The 18253-nt window shown below is 38.4% G+C and overlaps 1 protein-coding gene across 1 annotated transcript in view; it reads left to right on the top strand.

Moving 5' to 3' along the window:
- PSMA8 (proteasome 20S subunit alpha 8) overlaps nucleotides 1-10096 on the top strand; it is a 39308-nt gene extending 29212 nt beyond the window's left edge. The window contains exons 5-7 of the mRNA XM_047697667.1: nucleotides 6656-6775; nucleotides 6898-6960; nucleotides 9703-10096. Of these exons, the coding sequence (XP_047553623.1) occupies nucleotides 6656-6775; nucleotides 6898-6960; nucleotides 9703-9795 (276 nt within the window). The 3' untranslated portion in view covers nucleotides 9796-10096. The remainder of the gene's footprint in view (nucleotides 1-6655; nucleotides 6776-6897; nucleotides 6961-9702) is intronic.
- Nucleotides 10097-18253: the final 8157 nt, after the last annotated feature.

Genomic DNA, 18253 nt, shown 5'->3' with positions numbered 1-18253 from the left:
ACTACCCTCAGTCTTTCTCTAAATATTTTAAAGTGTGCCATCTTCTGTTTGTATTAATCATTACATCATTATACTTCATTTCAATATCATAACAATAATTTCCAAGTTTACATAATTTTCCATTTTAATTTGATTGTTCCCTAGGGTCATACTGAGAACCATTTTATTTTATTTTAAAATCAACTAGTTAGGAAAATTATGGAATTTTTATTTTTCAATTATTTTTATTTTTATTTTTATTTATTAGAGAGAGAGTACAAGCAGGGGGAGCCTCAAAGAGAGAGGAAGAAGCAGACTCCCCGCTGAACAGGGAGCCCAACATGGGGCTTGATCCCACAGTCCCAAGATCATGACATGAGCTGAAGGCAGACACTTAACCAATTGAGCCACCCAGGCTCCCCCAAACTATGGAATTTTGTTGGGTATTGATCATCTAGGTCTGAAACTATGCATTGCTGTGGTGTGTGAAGGCCATGTATCATCATTTAACTGATTTCACATATTGTACTTTATTGTGAGATTTTTGTTGAAGTCAAATGAAGCTTTAAAAAAATCTATAACAAAAGACATCTGAAAACTTTTTTATTTTACATATTTGGTACACGAGACTCAGGAGTTAAGTGATTTTTTTTTTTTTTTTAAGTTCACACCACTAGTTAATAGCAAAGCTGTCATTAGAACTCAGGGTCTTCTATAAATGAAACAAGATGGGATCAGGAGGGAAATAAACCATAAGTGACTCTTAATCTCACAAAACAAATTGAGGGTTGCTATGGGAAGGAGGGTCGGGAGTGGGTGGTGGGGTTATGGACATTGGGGAGGGTGTGTGCTATGGCGAGTGCTGTGAAGTGTATAAACCTGGCGATTCACAGACCTGTACCCCTGGGGATAAAAATACATTATATGTTTATAAAAATATAAAAGAATTAAATTTTTAAAAAAAGAAGAACTCAGGGTCTTCTGCTTTATTAGTACAGTGTTCCTTCTATTACATCAAGCTTATTCTGATATCTAGTCTTGAAAAATAGAAAAAATCTTCTGGCTTAATTTCTGTTTGGGGGAGACTATATATAGCACTTTAGCCATGAGATCAGGTTTTTTAGTTTTTTTTTTTTTTTCATTTCTATGTTTTGTTTTTTACTCTGACCTACTAGTATACCAGGCCTGATAAAGTGATACAATGGGCTATTGAGGACACGGCTGTGGTACCATGCGGTGACAATACTTTGTAGTGCTAGGATGTAGTTTTACAAGGTACAGATAGAGGACATGTGAAATGGGTAGTAGAAATAGAAAATCAAAATATAAACTGGCCACATGACCTGTAGCAGAAATGAGAACAGAAATCACTGATACTAGCTCTTTGGTTTGTTGGGGTTCTTTATCGGGCATTTAACACAAACTTTTTTTTTTTTAAGATTATGGTCCATTACATATTCTGCCTTAATAGATTATAGAGCCTTCCATTAGCTTTTTTTCACTTCACATGAGAATATAAAGAGAGTTCCAGACTCTCCTCCCCAGTCCCATTGTATAATAGTTACTTTATTTCCCTTAATAATCAGAATAAATCATACCATCCTCACAGTAACCCATTATTTGCCTACTGGTTCAAAGGCAGGAGGTGTCCAAAACTGCCAACAGGCAGTCTCAGCTTCTAGTCCAGTGACATTGTTATATCCCCTAGCAGAACACTGCCTCTTCTCCCTTCCCCACCACCCCACCAACTTGGGAACCTTTAATACAACCCAAGAGGCAAAAATGTTATTGGTGCCCCATTAGGGGTTTAATGAGACAGGTATCCTTTGATTCCTAGACCTGTGGCTATGAAAGAAGGAAGTTACTGGTTCTCATGTCAGGGCACATACAGGATCTTAGCTCCATAAGAGTCTACTCTATAACTGAGTCTTCATTTGGCCATTTCCCATTTTTACCAGGTTGGCTTCTTTAGAATCAGAGAACATGAAACATAAACCAGTGAATCCCATGGCCATAAGTGTATTCTCTCACTTCCTCCTTGGTCACCAGCAGTGTTTTGTAGGATATCATGATGGTGAAGAAAGCACTCGGCAAGTTCACAGAAGGTGGGCCATTTGGTACAGGGAAGGGAAACTCCTATCCAGAGTCAGTTTCTCTTCTCCTGAGGGCATACAGCTGCCTTCCATAACAGAAGAGTCTCAAGAAATCAGTTAGTAGCTCATGGGTGCCTGGGTGGCTCAGGCAGTTGAGCATCTGTCTTCGGCTCAGGTCATGATCCCAGGGATCATGGGCCTGGGATCAAGCCCAAGCCAGTTGCCTTGCTTGGTGGAGAGCCTGCTTTTTCCTCTCCCTCCAGCCCTACCTCCCCCCACCCCAAACTCATTCTCTCTCTCTCTCTCTCTCTCTCTCACTCTTGCTCTCTATCTCAAATAAATAAATAAAATCTTAAAAAAAAATCAATTAGCCCAGTAGTTCTGGCAGTATCCAGACCAGTAGTGAGGGGACACTATTTGAAATATTTTTTCTTCTTCATATGTTTTCATATTGCAGAAGCTTTTTTTTTTTTTTTTTTATGTGGAGTAAGAGGTTCTGGGGTTTGTCACATTACATTAAATTGAATTAATCAAAAATTCTCCTGCTATAACCATGCAAAAAGCCAGAATGATCATTAACATGTTTTTAATGCATAGCTGAAACTCATGAAAAAGACAGAAAATCCTAAGGGGCCAGAAATGAAGAAGGAATTGAGTACCAGAGCAGTAAGCATGTGAGTTGATATCTCCGTACTTAGGGATATCATAGTGTAGGATTCCCAAAGATAATTACCGTCAAAAGTTACAAAGTAAAATGTATTAATAGTCTATAATTTAACAAATATTCAGTCTATACATATTTGAGTTATGTATCAAATATTGTTCTAGGTTTGGGGATACAGAGGTGACAAAAAAAGGTACAGATGATGTTTATGTAATATAAGTCCTATGGGGGGAAAAAGAGATCGAGGTTAGGAGGATAGAGTGTGATTGGTAGGTAAAGTAGTCAGGGAAAGCACCTTTGAAAAGGTGATATTTAAAGAGGCCTGGAGAAAGTGAAGAAGCAGGCCAGGTACTTATTTCTGTGGTATTCCAAACAGAGGAACCAATCAGGGTGAAATTCCAAAATGGGAGTATGTTCCATATCTACAGGATATCAAGCTCTGTGTGGAGCATATGACTGTGTTGTGGTGAATCCAGAAAGATAGTCATGAAGGATGAGTAACAGAGGTAGGAGGGGATAGATCTTGTCGGATCTGAAGGCCACGGATAGTACTTGGATATTAAAGAGAGTGATGTAGTGGCAGCTGGGTGGCTCAGTCAGTTAAGCGTCTGCCTTTGGCTCAGGTTATGATCCCAGGGTCCTGGGATTGAGCCCTGCATCAGGCTCCCTGCTCAGTGGGGAGTATGCTTCTCCCTCTACCTCCCCCTTCGCATACCCACCCCTGCTTGTGCTTGCTTTCTCTCAAATAAAAAAATATTTAAAAATAATTTTAAAAATAAGAAGAATGATATAGAAAGCCATTTGAGGTTTTGGCATATTAAAGTAACATGATCTGACTTAACTATTTTTAAAGGATCTGTGTGGCTGCTGCATTGAGAACAGACTGTACAGTAGGGTAGAAGCAGGCAAACAAGTTAGGAGGCTGTGTCAAATAATAATCCAGGCAAGACCTGATACAGATCAGTATTGGACCAATGGAAGGTGGGGTAGGATCCAGCATAGTCTATGAAGAAGGAGAACCCAGAGGAGGGATGTCCAGGATCAAAAGTGGAAACGGTATTCCAAGAAGAGTTGATCAGCTGAGCTACAGCCACTGATGGGTCAGGTAAAAAGTGAAATGATTGGATAGGGTGATGGGCAGGTCATGGCTGACCTTGACAAGACATCTCATAGTGATAAAGCTTGATTGGAGTGGATTTAAAAGAGCTAGGAAAGGTCAAAAATCATCAGGCTTTCATACTTTGTGTAGAAGACCACACAAAATGTAACCATTGTACTACTCATCGGCTAAGAAATTCTAATAGTAAATAAAGTATTCCTGCCAAAGTGGTCTTCTTTATTAATTTTAAATCTTTTTTTTTAAAGATTTTATTTATTAATTTGACAGAGATCACAAGTAGGCAGAGCAGCAGGCAGGGAGGAGGGGGTGGGAAGCAGGCTCCCCCTTGAGCAGAGAGCCTAATGTGGGGCTCCATCCCAGGACCCTGGGATCATGACCTGAGCCAAAGGCAGATGCTTAACCCACTAAGCCACCCAGGTGCCCCATCAATTTTTAATCTTTTTTTTTTTTTTTGAAGATCTTATTTATTTTACTTGAGAAAGAGAGAGAGAGAGAATGTGTACAACCCTGGGAGGGGCAGAGGTAGAGGGAGTAGCAAACTCCCCACTAAGCAGGGAGTCTAGCACTGTGCCATCCCAGAACCCTGAGATCATTCATGACCTGAGCCAAAGGCAGACACTTAACCAACTGAGCCAACCAGGTAGGTGCCCCATCAGTTTTTGTTCTGTATATCTTTAAGATATACAAAGATTTACCTGTGAGGTATTCTGGCTCCGAACAACAGAGATGAGATGATTCTTAACACATAACAATTTACATTTAACGAGAAGTTTAAAGGTAGACAGTTGCTGTTATTTGTCTCTTATTATCTTAGTCTTTGCCCGTGTGCTCAGAGTGGCTGCTAAATCTCTAGCCAACCTGTCTGCATTCCAGGCAATAAAGGTTTCACGAGTTCTACCCATTTTTTTCCACTTGTATATTCCTATTGGTAACGAAGACTAGGAAATGATACTTTTCAGCAGACATATTGCCTAGTGTTCTGTCACAAAGGAAGAATGGATATTGGGGATGGCTGCTAATAATCTTTGCCATAGAAAATTATCATTAATTATAGGCATGCAGGAAAAAACATTGCAAAAACTAAGAGTCTGTTGTGATGGATTTGGAGGTAAGAAGATTTTAGGAAATCAGTCAAGTAGGTAAGAATTAAAGAATTTTACATTGCCAATTAGAAGAATTGGACAGGAAAGTCACCAGAAATTTATAAGGTAACCTTCTAAGGATTCATTGAGATTTCTGGATAAACCCCTACCTTATATCCTTCCTCTCTGGGAAACAACTAGTTACCCCCGAAAAGCTAGTAGCAAATAATACTTCAAAGTCATACTAGTCTGAAGTCTTTACCTTTGATCTTAGTGAAATTTCAAAGCTACAAATTTTAATTTAAAACTTCACAGCTGTTTTTTTAACCCTCTGAAATATAAAGGAATAGAAAAAGTTCTGTGAAGTAAAAATAATATTCTGCTCACCAGAACAATACACTGTCATGTAGTACAAAAGGTATGCATGCTTTCATGCTCACTTCCTAACATCTCTTTTGTGATCTCTTTCCTATAATCATAATATTAACCATAACCAGTTAGAACTGAGACATTCCCTTATTCAATGCCAGGATCCTTGAGCACAAGGATGGGCCTTTCTGCTGGTTCTTTCCTCTCTCTAAAGTCATCATAGCAAAGGGGCATGTGGCAGCATAGCATCTAGAGGTCAGAGCTTGGAGTGTCAATTCCAACTACCTGGTTTCAAAGCTCAGCTCTTCTATCTATCCCCTCTGTGATCTTGGGCAAGATTATTTAAAACACTGGTTCACAAATAGGGGTGATTTTGTACCCCCTAAGAGACATGTTTGGTTGTCACAACTGGGGTGGGGAGTGCTACTAACATCTAGTGGATAGAGGCTGCTAAACATCCTACAGTGCACAGGACAGACCCCCACAGCAAAAAAAAAAAAAAAATATTCAGCTCAAAATGTTAATAGTGCTGAGGTTGATAAAGCTTATTTTAACCTTTCCAAGCCCCCATTTCTTCATTCATGAATTGGAGTTTATAATAGTAACTATTCAGTTGTTTTTGTGATGGCTAAAGGAAATGAAATAATCCATGTAAAATGCTTAGCATAGTGCCTGGCACATCAGTGCTCTGTTATATAAGAATTACTATTCTCATCCTCATTATCATCACTAATACTTGCCTAGATATTTAGACTGAATTAAAAGAACATGCCTTAGACCACCTGTGGCTATGAAGCCAGGGCATCTGATGAAAATTTCTAAAGAACAAAGAAAAATGCAGAATAGAATGGAAGAATCTTTTCTCCCTTATAGAATCAAAGATAATGAACCAATAATTAGGTGACCACTTTCTTCTAAGTTCTAAGAAAATGATGCACACAGTCCTATTCATGCAAACAGCTTTCTTCTTCAGGTCGATGTCCTTTTTATCCTTTTTTCTTTCTTCCTTTGGTACTATATTGCAAAGTCCTACCTCCTTTCCTCTGTACATCTTTTGAATTTCAACTCTTTCAGTCTTCCCTGGTTATCAAGGACTTGGGAGCCATTAAAGTAGTAGAAGGCATTGACCAGGACGAGGCACTGGGATGTTTGAAGATAAGTCACGCCACCATTATGGATCATTCACATAGTAACAGAATGAACTGTGAAATGTTTGCTAAGTTTTCAAAACTAAATTTTCATTTGGTAATTATACTAAGAAATATCTCCATAAACTTTAAACTTCACTGAGTAACCATAAATTCTTTCATATTGCAATGGTATTAATAATTATCTTTTATTTTTCAAGGCAAATGCAATAGGCCGAAGTGCTAAAACTGTCCGAGAATTTCTAGAAAAAAATTACACAGAAGATGCTATAGCAAACGACAATGAGGCTATCAAATTAGCAATAAGAGCTTTGCTAGAAGTAAGTGATCTAATAAAGCATAGTCAGAAGAACATGGGGAGAGAAGATCTGTTCTTATCTACTTCCTTACTAAAAATAAGATTTGCTGAAGTAATTTTAATATTGTGCTTATTCTACATTAGGTTGTCCAGTCTGGTGGAAAAAACATTGAACTTGCTGTAATAAGAAGAAACCAGCCTTTGAAAGTAAGTCATTAACCAAAGAGGAAAAAACATCTGTAATATAAAGTAATTTGACAACAGTTGAATCTTGTCAAAATGTTGACATCTGTGAGTCTTCATTAAAAGCCTGAAAACCCCTTTAGGATCCCACAACTGACATTCTGATGTAATCTGTTTTGTTTCTACAGACTAATGTTCACTAATTTGTATGTGTTTATTGCAAGCAGTTACCTATCTCTGGGCCTTTGTGAAGACTTAGAGGAGCTGAGATTTATATGTTGGCTTACCCCATTTAGTATATATTCTTCTAAGTAGGAACCCCCACTGAGTCAGTCATATATGGGATTAGTATATACATTGTCTATGGACATTTATTCCCAGCTCCACATACAGCATACCTTGGAGATACTGAGGATTCAGTTCCAACCACCACTATTAAACCAATATTGCAATAAAGCAAGTCAAATGAATTTTTTGGTTTCCCAATACATATAAAAGTTATGTTTATACTATACCGTTGTCTCTGTGCATTATCTTAAAAATGTACGTAATTTAAAAATACAGTGCTAAAAAATGCTAACCAGCATTTGAGCTATCAGTGAGTCATAATTACTGATCACGGATCACCATAACAAATATAATAGTAATGAAAAAATTTGAAATATTGCAAGAATTACCAAAATGTGAAACAGATACAAAGTAAGCAAATGCTGTTGGGAAAATGGTGCTAATAAACTTGATCGACCTAGGGTTGCCAAAGACCTTCAATTTGTAATAAGCACAGGGGCACCTGGCTGGCTGAGTCGGGAAAGCATGCAACTCTTGATCTCGGGGTCCTGGGCTCAAGCCCCATGTTGGGCAGAGAGCTTACTTAAAAAAGAAAAAAAGCCCAGCAACTTATAAATAATGTAGAATCTGCAAAGCACAATCAAAACAAGGTATTCCTATAAAGAGCAGTTCATCTCCCTATCTTTCTAGATCTTTTGAAATCAAGATATACTTCCTGGCGGTGTCGTTCAGCTATCGTGTGTATAACTGTCGGGCCTCTAGGCTTCTAGCATAGTGTTAGCTTTCATTATGTCAAAAAACCTCCACCCCTTGACTTTTTTTTTTTTAATCTATTTTCTACTGTTTTTTAAAAAATCTATTTTCTCTACTTTTTATTTAAAAATGCCTTGAGGGGCACATGAGCATCTGCCTTCAGCTCAGGTCACGATCTCAGCATCCTGGGATCAAGCCCCCATTGGACTCTCTGCTCAGCGGAGAGTTTGCTTCTCCCTCTTGCTCTCTCTCTCTGGTCTCTCTCTCAATATCTTTCTCTCAAATAAATAAAAACCTTTAAAAAAAAAAGTGCCTTGAGCCTCTGTAAGACTTAAATTTTAATACCTACTGTGATAATCTTTCTGTATTTCTTTGTGGCAAGACTGGCATTATTCTTTGTGTACCCTTTGTTAGCTACTATGGGTTAAAACCAATGAACCACAAAATAAATGGTCCAGAGTACTATGACAGAGGACTCACTGGTAGAGAACATCTGAAATGTGGTTCATGCTTGTTCCTCAGGTAGGACTATATACAGTGCAGTCTGCCAGCTGTCTATCTGAGAGTGTAAAAAGCAGTTAAAGCATGGGAAACTATATGAAAAGTGTACCAAAAAGGATAATTTTACATATACGTTTGTTTTGAAGGAAATACTTCAAGAGGAAATAGTGTTAAAATCAGTGTTGGATGGAGCGGTGGGGTTTTTGTTTTCTGAGTTGCATAATTGCCTTGTTGGATACCACATTCCCACCGTTTATTAGCCACAGTAGATGGGAATATAAGGAATGAAAGAAACGGTGAGAGAGGTGTAGGTTCTGCCCCTGCACAGCCCCAGAAAAATAACCATGATGCTGAGCACAATGTATGGAGATGAGAACTGGGCCATGCTGTCACCCCTGCTGTCTAGGGTCTCAGAACAGACACGCCACAGCACAAGGACACAAAACCAATGAGGCCAGGGTTACCTCTCCAGCTCCAGCACATACATATATACCCAAATGGTCAAACCCACCCAGTCATGCATATATTTCTTACTGATGCGTGGCAGGATAATAGATGCACTGGCCGAAAAGTTAGACTCCCTCCCCCGTGCTGTTTCAGGAAACGCTGTGTGGCAGATAGGGCATGGCCTTTGAACTGGATAGACCTGGGTTTAAGTTTAGAGTTAGACAGACCTAAGTTCCAGCAAATTGATATGTTTAATAGTATGACCTTGAGCAAGTTGCTCACATCTTTAATTTTAAATATAATAAAATTTATTTATATAAACTAAAAGCTATTTTTGCTTTACACTTAGTGAGGGAATTATAAACAAAGCAGTGTAAGTCATCTTTTCCCTACTCTCTGGCTATTCTGATGGCTGATACCCTATCAGATAATCATACAGTGGCGTGCAGAGGGGACTTCAATAATGAGTTACTTGCTCATGAACAGAATAAGCTGGCATTAAAATGTTTTCAGAATTATATGCATATAAGGGATATGTAATGCAATATAACACTTTGCCCTGCTTTTTTAGCACAATAGTGGAAATATCATAGAGTTCAGATTTTGTCCATATTTGTTACAAGTATTTTGCTTATATTTACTTCATTATATGTTTGAAGATATAAAATTAAAGTTTAAATAGAAAATAGAAATGTATAAAATATAATTGGTTTCTTCATATTGGAAATATTTAGAAATTACTGGTATAATTGAAATTGTTTTTTAAAATATTTTCAGATGTTTAGTGCCAAAGAAATTGAATTACAAGTAACTGAAATAGAAAAGGAAAAGGAAGAAGCAGAGAAGAAAAAATCCAAGAAGACTACCTAATTCTTAGGATGAACATTAGAAGCCTGTAATGTTCTTTGTACTCCTTGGAATTACTTAGTGAAGTTTTAAAGGAATAAGTTGGTTTGTGGCATTACATTTACTAGTTATGTGCTGTTTTGAGGATGCCACATTTGTGGCTGTCTACAGTCCGCTATATCGACAAACATATCTCTGTATGAAGATTTTCTTTGAAAAGACATTTCAGTAATTTTTGAAAGCAGTCGTAATTCCACATAAGCCTGAGACTATACTTAATAACTTGTCTAGTGTGTTACTTTTCTTCATCTATGTAAATTTAAGAAAAAAAAGTGTAATTTAAAAAAATTAGTAGTTTATAAAAAAATTAAATAAAAATTAATAATTTGTTGATGTTTGAGTATTGACTATCAGGTACAGAGATAGCTATTGCAAAATAAATTGAATCTTGAGTTGTACTTCTAGATGAATGATAAAAACATCTTATATTGATTAATTGCCAGTATTTTACCAGAGCCTTCTTCATTTTTAAACATTCATCATTATTTATTTTACTTCTGTCATTTTTAAAGTTGCAGTATGTTATTTTTTCATGGAAGGTATTAAAGACCTAATCTAAATAGGCAGCTAAAATAAAGTCTGGTAAGGGCTTATAAGGGCATCTGAATAGGGTACTATATATAGGAAAACAAGGACAGAAATGAATACATAAAAATCTTGGTTTCAATTTTTATTTTATCGTAAGAGTGTCCAGTGTATTAGATTTGTTACATGTTCCCTTGGCTGTCCCAGTGCTTACTATGCGGTTGGCATTGAACCAAGCTTATTGGGAGTAACAAAAGAAATATAAAAAGTGATCCCTGTCCACAGAGAGGGCCTACAAAAACAATGTGCTTAATGCCTGTAATGAGGTTATATTTTTGAAAACATAGGATATTAATAGGCATAAAAACAAAAGCCTACATATCTTATTATTTCAGAGCTTTGTCTTTTTTCTCTTTTTTTGTTGTTCTTTTTGAAAACAAGAAAGAGTTTAAGTTTTTGCAGAGGAATGAAAAGCTCAGGGTAGAAAGTAAAGAAAAGAATCAGTTTGGATAAACAGCTATCATATGAAGATCTCAGCCATTGGTGGTTGTGGTGTTCTGAAGCAAGGGAAAAGTAAAAAGCAGAGTCAGAATTTTAAGAGATACAAAGACCTTAACAAAGCCACCGCGCTGGTATTCCTCTTGTCTTGTATGAAATTCCTGTGGCCTGCTGCTGGTTCACTTCACTTCCTCAGACAAAAAGACTGCAGGGCATTTTCTAGGCAGATGGACAATCTATATTCCACTCTGACATTACCCTGACTGCCTTTCTGGTATCATTGGAACCATGGAATCTTGTGGCTCCCTGTACTCTTCTTGTTTTGTTTTGGTGTACTATCATTCTTGACTTAGAGTCATACTATACCCTTCCTCTTTAAACCTTAGAATCAAAAACAAATACTTGTTACCTGTCACTTCTTGGCTCCTCTGAACTTTCCAGAAGCAAAGGTGATTCCCAAGTGGAAGGCCTGATAAACAAAATTTTGATTACTTTTGAAAAAGAACCCCACAATTTTGATAACGATCAGCTCCCACTGAAGGAATCGCTTTCAACACATGCATACCCAACATACAAAATAAAGGGCAGGGTCTTCGTGTTACCCTACTGTCTTACAGTGAGCACACTGTGAATCCTTGATGCCTTTGAAACAATATTTGACAATAAATATTTGATAAATATTGAGTGCTTTAAGTGGCAGACACTGTTAGATGTTAGCGATATAGTGGTAAAGAGCAGACTCTGATTTGTCCTCATTATCATGTAGTGAAAAGGCAGGCATTAAACCAAAATAATCATAATTACAATAGGGATTAATGCTGTGAAGCTTCGTGTCTGTTTTCACTACTAAACTAGAAGTTCTTCAGGAAGGGAGGGCTGGGATTTACCTCTCTTTCAACTTTGTTTCTACAGCTTGCCTATGGTTAAGACTTAATACATGCTTGTTGAGCTGTGTTAATTTGCAGACTTTGTGGCAAATATCAGAAATTGGGAGTAGGGAGAGGAATCATCTAATTTCGCACTTGTTGTAGAAGCCAATTTGCTCATTTCTTTGCCCCTGGTTAAACATTATAGTGATGGGAGGACATCACATACTCAATGAATATATTGCAGGCAGGACCCTTGAAAGGATTCCAACCCTGGTGAAATAAAAATGGGAGGACTTCAGGAAGAGAGGAATGTGTTGTTATGGCCCTGGGAAGCCTTTTAGAAGGTGCGGTAATTTGAAGTTACATTGCCTAACCACCCATGCCTAATTAAACATTCTCCTGTGCCAGGTACCAGAAATGAAGAAGATATGGTCCTTGTAGTGAAGAGGTCATAGTGTCAAATAATTGAGCCCATTCTGACAAGTTATATGAATAATGAAAAGTATGTTTCCCTTATAATCTGTGAATCTTTTTTTTTTTTCTTTTTAAAGACTTGTGGGGCACCTGGGTGGCTCAGTGGGTTAAAGCCTCTGCCTTCCGCTCAGGTCATGATCTCAGGGTTCTGGGATCAAGCCCAGCATCAGGCTCTCTGCTCAGCAGGGAGCCTGCTTCCTCCCCCTCTCTCTGCCTGTCTCTCTGCCTACTTGTGATCTCTGTCTGTCAAATAAATAAATAAAATCTTTTAAATAGGAGATTTTATTTACTTGTCAGAGAGTACAAGCAGGGGGAGGAGCAGGTAGAGGAAGAAGCAGGCTCCCCACTGAGCAGGGATCCCAGGGTCCTGGGATCCTGGGATCATGACCTGAGCCAAAGTCAGACACTTAACTGACTGAGCCACTCAGGCTTCCCTAATCTGTGAATTTACTATGAAGCATGTTGCTAATGGTTCTGGAGTAATTTATTTAAATCTTCTCTAGTAAATGTAGCATACAACACCAGATCTTTTAAAAAGGAAATGAGACCTATTTTAAATGAGACCTATTTAAAGAAGGTGGTGATATCTCTCTCTGTCTCCCAATTTCTACCTCCAATCTGCAGACAGGACAGTCTATACCTCTGGATGAATTTGGCTATAAATAGATAAAATGTTAGTGACTCTTCTCTGTACCAGTGCTCAGCTCTGTGGATTCCATGCTTCTTAACTGGGAGTAATAGGGACACATTATTCAAATGGTATGGTTGTAATTCCACCCCTTGTTTTTATTTAACAAGTACTCACATAATACTGCATATGAGACACTTGAGTTCTTTACAAGCATTAACTCATTTAATTCTCTTAACTCTCACGAGACACATAATTGATGTACATAGTGCTGATGCTTATAATGCTTTGCCATCACAGCTGTCCATCAAAATGGACACATTTTCCCACATCCCCCCCTACAAAGCTGTTTCAGGACAGGACTTCTTTTTTTTTCTTTTTAAGATTTTATTTATTTATTTGACAGAGATCACAAGTAGGCAGAAAGGCAGGCAGAGAGGAAGGGAAGCAGGCTTCCCGCTGAGCAGAGAGCCTGATGCGGAGCTTGATCCCAGGACCCTAGGATCATAACCAGAGCAGAAGGGAGAGGCTTTAACCCATTGAACCACCCATGCACCCCCAGGACAGGACTTCTAGATCTCACTGGCTTTATTCTACCTGTAACAGGCCATGAGGATCTGACTGTTTTGGCTCAATTGCTTTATTTTACTTTGGAAATCTAAGTATTATTTTGACCAGGTTACACTGACCTGCACAATGCAATTTTTTGTTTAATGTGAAATTTTAACCAGAGTCCAACATGCTTGCTATTTAAAATGTCATTTTTACTTCTTTTACTGAGAGAAAGTTCCCTCATACCTAAGCACTTTGTGTTTTTTCTGGCTCAGATCCTCAAGGTGAGATAATCACAAACATTTGGTTTTAGGAATCAGCTAAGCAACTTCTCTTTGTATCACTGGGTTATGGTTAACTAGGCAGTCTGAAAAATCTCCCATTACAGGCATAGAAAGGCTGGAGGAAATCTAACAAACATCCTTTTAAATGCAAAACTGAGCTCACAAGGGAAATCCCTAGAGGCCAAAATGAGAAAGGGATTGAAAATCAGAGAAGGCATTTTGATAGATGCTGATGCTGCCCCGTGTGTATTGACATAAAGAATGTAAGCAAAATAAGAATCAGGAAACAGAGTGTCTAGAAACACAGCCACTCTTACTGGGGTACTTGGTTTATGGCAGTATTGCATATCAGTGGGTAAGGGATAAGCTTTTCAGTAAATGGTGACAGGACAACTGGTTATCCATTTGAAAAGAAAACTGGACCTCTACTTCATTCTATTAAAATCAATTCCAGACTAATTAAAGGCCTAAACATAAAAGATAAAACTTTTAAAAGACAATACAGGAAAATATCTTTAAGATCTCGGCGATATAAGGATAGATCTTCTAAACAAAATACAAAAAGTGCTAACACGTAAGGAAAAGATTGATAATTCAGCTACATGAAAATACAAGCTCTTCTACACCAAAAGATGAAGGTGAAAAGAAAGGCCAAAAAGGAGAGAAGATATTTGTAATATTACAACCGATAAAAGCTATGTGTCTGGAATTTATAAAGAACTATTGATTCAAAGGAATGAAAATACAATGCAACCCTTATATATACATATGTATATATGAAGTAATCAAATGTTCGTGAATGAATGAATGAATGACAATGTATTCACACAGCAGCATACCATATAGCAGGGGAAAGTCACCATAGCTACATGCATCAATATGGACCCATCTCAAAAACATCACACTGAGCAAAAACGAAAGCCAATTGTGAGAAAGTATACACAACGTAATGTTTCCAGAAAGCCTCAAGACCTACAGAGCGAAATATTGTGTTTGAAAGATACAATGTTTGAGGTAAAACTGAAGAAAAGCAAGGGAATGGTTACTGCAAAATTCAGGAGAGTGAAAGAGTATGATACCTCTGGTGGGAGCTGGGGAGAGCAAGGCACAAGGACTGGTGCCAGCAATGACTCTATCATCACTCCATATAGATTTTTAGTAGCTATTGAGGGGTTATAAAAATGCCTCATCTGAGGGGCACCTGGGTGGCTCAGTTGGTTGAGCAACTACCTTTGGCTCAGGTCATGATCCTGGAGTCCCAGGATCAAGTCCCACATTGGGTTCCCTGCTCAGCAGGGAGTCAGCTTCTCCCTCTGACCCTCTCCCCTCTCACATTCTCTCTCAAATAAATAAAATGTTTTTTTAAAATGCCTTATCTGATTAGAAGTTACAGGGTTTTTCACTGTTTTTAATAGAGGGTTAGACAGGTGCATTATGTTTTACATATCACAGAGACAACAGGTGAGTAGAATTTTTTTTAAGATCTTGATTTCAAAAGGCATATATTGGAAACAGCATGAAGAAATAAATGCATATAGGGACGCCTGGGTGGCTCGGTTGAGCCGCTGCCTTCGGCTCAGGTCATGATCCCAGAGTCCTAGGATCGAGTCCCACATCGGGCTCCTTGTTCTGTGGGGAGCCTGCTTCTCCCTCTGCCTGCCACTCTGTCTGCCTGTGCTCACTCACTCTCTCTGACAAATAAATAAAAAATCTTTAAAAAAAAAAAAAGAAATAAATGCATATAATCATTTCCTTGAGGGGATTTTTTATATTATTACTTTGAATAAATGATACATTCACATAGTACATAATTTTTTAATTGTTATCATCAAATATTCCATCTCATTTTTGTCCCCCAGTGACTAAGTTCTTCTTGGAAGCAACCATATTTTCAGTATGTTTCCACTAAGGTTTTCAATATACTCCTATGGATATATTATACTCATAGAAAAAATAAATCTTTTCATGCAAATGGTACCATACTATATATTGTTCAGTATCTTGCTTTTTTCACTTTATGTTTGAGGATTTTCTCCAGTGAGGATATTCTTTCCAGCGTAGAGATATCATAATAAATTATTAACCAGCCAGTCTTCCATTGATGAACATGTTCATCAATGAACATGATGTTCATAGCAATAGTGTTGCTACTGCAGATGCTGCAATGAATATACTTCTGTTTGTTATTTCCCATATATGGAGGTGTGTTTACAGGATAAATCACTAGAACTGGAACTGCAGGGTCAAAGATATGCTACACAATTTTACAATTTTATCTTTCTCTTAACAGGGAGAATCTCTCCTTTTCCACACCTTCCCACTGTAGTTGTGCTGGATTTGCATGGCGTCAACTCAGCTAACCTGGGACAGTTTCCCAGAATTCTCTTTCCTTTCTAGTTCCCAGCTTGAGTTGGCCACAAAAGAAATTTGTACAAGATTTGAAAGGCAAAAGGGAAGCAGCTCAGTGTAGGGCACCAGGCACTGCAGCCTCTCACAAAGAATGCTGGTTTACTGGCTCATTTTGTTAAGTGTGGGAAGGCATCCAGGACCATAGCTACTCAAGTTCCTCCAAATCCTGCTGGTTCTATTCCTTCCAACTTTTTGGGAACTGGACAAGGCATGCATGCAGCTTCATGGCAAAGGTCACCAGCTTTTCCTGCAGGTCCCAAGCATCCCAAGGGTACAAGCAGTGAAAGATACCTGTGGGTACTATTTGTCTTCATGGGTTACAGTTTATTCTCACCCTCCCTTCTTCACATCTAATTTTCCTTCCTGACTACCAGGCTGAGCAGATCAGAGTGCCTTCAGCCCTAGAGACAACAACAGCCTTCCTTGCACAAACTTCTCCATCAACTCCCACAATTGCATGGGATCTAATTTATACAGAAAACTGCCAATTGCATGGGATCTAATTTATACAGAAAATTGCCAATTCTGTTCATAGTGGTTTTGCTTCCTTAACTGAACCTAAACTGATACAATAGTGCTTCAAACATTTTTTTTGCCAATAAATAGGTGAAACTGCAACACTTTTTGCATTTTCATTTTTTAAAAAAAATCCCAATATTCTATTTGTATTTTTCTTATCATGACATCAAACATCTTCATGTTTATTTAAAGGCCTTCAAATTTTCCTTCCCCTGACTGTTCATATCCGTTGCCTAATTTTTCCCATGGATTTTGGGGGTTTTTTCCCTCACTGTTTTAGTACCAGCTTTCTATATATTTGGGAAATTACCCATTTGCTCATGTGTTAGGGCAATGCTGGCTACTATAATGGATGAACCCACACAGAAGAAGTTTATCCCTTAATGATTGAATCCCATTGCTTGGGCGCCTGGCTGGCTCAGCCGGCAGAACATGCAACTCTTGATCTCAAGGTTTTAAGTCTGAGCCCCATGCTGTGGGTAGAGATTATTCAAAAATAAAATCTTAAAAAAAAAAAAAAAATGCCGGGAGTGCGCCTGGGTGGCTCAGTGGGTTAAAGCCTCTGCCTTCGGCTCGGGTCATGATCTCAGGGTCCTGGGATTGAGCCCCACATCAGGCTCTCTGCTCAGCAGGGAGCCTGCTTCCCCCTCTCTCTCTGCCTGCCTCTCTGCCTACTTGTGATCTCTGTCTGTCAAATAAATAAATAAAATCTTAAAAAAAAAAAAATCCCGGGTTTCTGGGTGGCTAAGTTGGTGAAGTGACTGTCTTCGGCTCAGGTCATGACCCTGGAGTCCTGGGATTGAGTCTAGCATCAGGCTCCCTGCTCAGCGGGGAGTCTGCTTCTCCCTTTGACCCTCTCCCTTCTCATGCTATCTCTCTCTCATTCTCTCTCTCTCTCAAATTTAAAAAAAAAATCCCATTGCTGATAGCAATCCTTCAAGCAATTATCTAGGAACTAATACTCCCATTTTCTGGCTCTGCCACCTTCAACATACCATTTTCTTTTTAAGATTTGTTTGTTTGGGGACACCTGGGTGGTTCAGTTGTTTAAGCGGCCTGCCTGCTTCTCCCTCTGCCCCTCCCCCTGTTCATTCTCTCCCTCTCCCTCTCTCTCTCAAAAATAAATGAAATCTTTAAAACCAAAAAAGATTTTTTTTTGTTTATTCATTTATGTAATCTCTAAACCCAACACGGGGATCGAACTCATGACCCTGAGATCAAGAGTCATATATTCTTCCAACTAAGTTAGCGAAGTGCCCCAACATGCCATTTTCAAACATTCCCGAGATTTCTGTGTGTCCATCTGCATTAAACTACCAAATAGGTAAAGAGTTTGGGAAATCATCTGTGATTAAAGACAAAACATGCAAAAAATAATTTAAAAACCCCCAACAGATGGGATTGGGAGGGAGACAAACCATAAGTGACTCTTAATCTCACAAAACAAACTGAGGGTTGATGGGGGGAGGGGGGTTGGGGGGGGTGGGATTATGGACATTGGGGAGGGTATGTGCTATGGTGAGTGCTGTGAAGTGTGTAAACCTGGCGATTCACAGACCTGTACCCCTGGGGATAAAAATATACTATATGTTTATAAAAAATAAAATTAAAAAAAAAAAAAAAAACCCAACAGTACACTAGAACTAGAAGGGAACTTCCTCAAC

The sequence above is a fragment of the Lutra lutra genome, chromosome 12 (assembly GCF_902655055.1).
Source record: "Lutra lutra chromosome 12, mLutLut1.2, whole genome shotgun sequence".
In the NCBI taxonomy this organism is placed as follows: Eukaryota; Metazoa; Chordata; class Mammalia; order Carnivora; family Mustelidae; genus Lutra; species Lutra lutra.
Note: the sequence above shows the minus strand (reverse complement) of the source record. Positions and strands in the feature narration are given on the sequence as shown.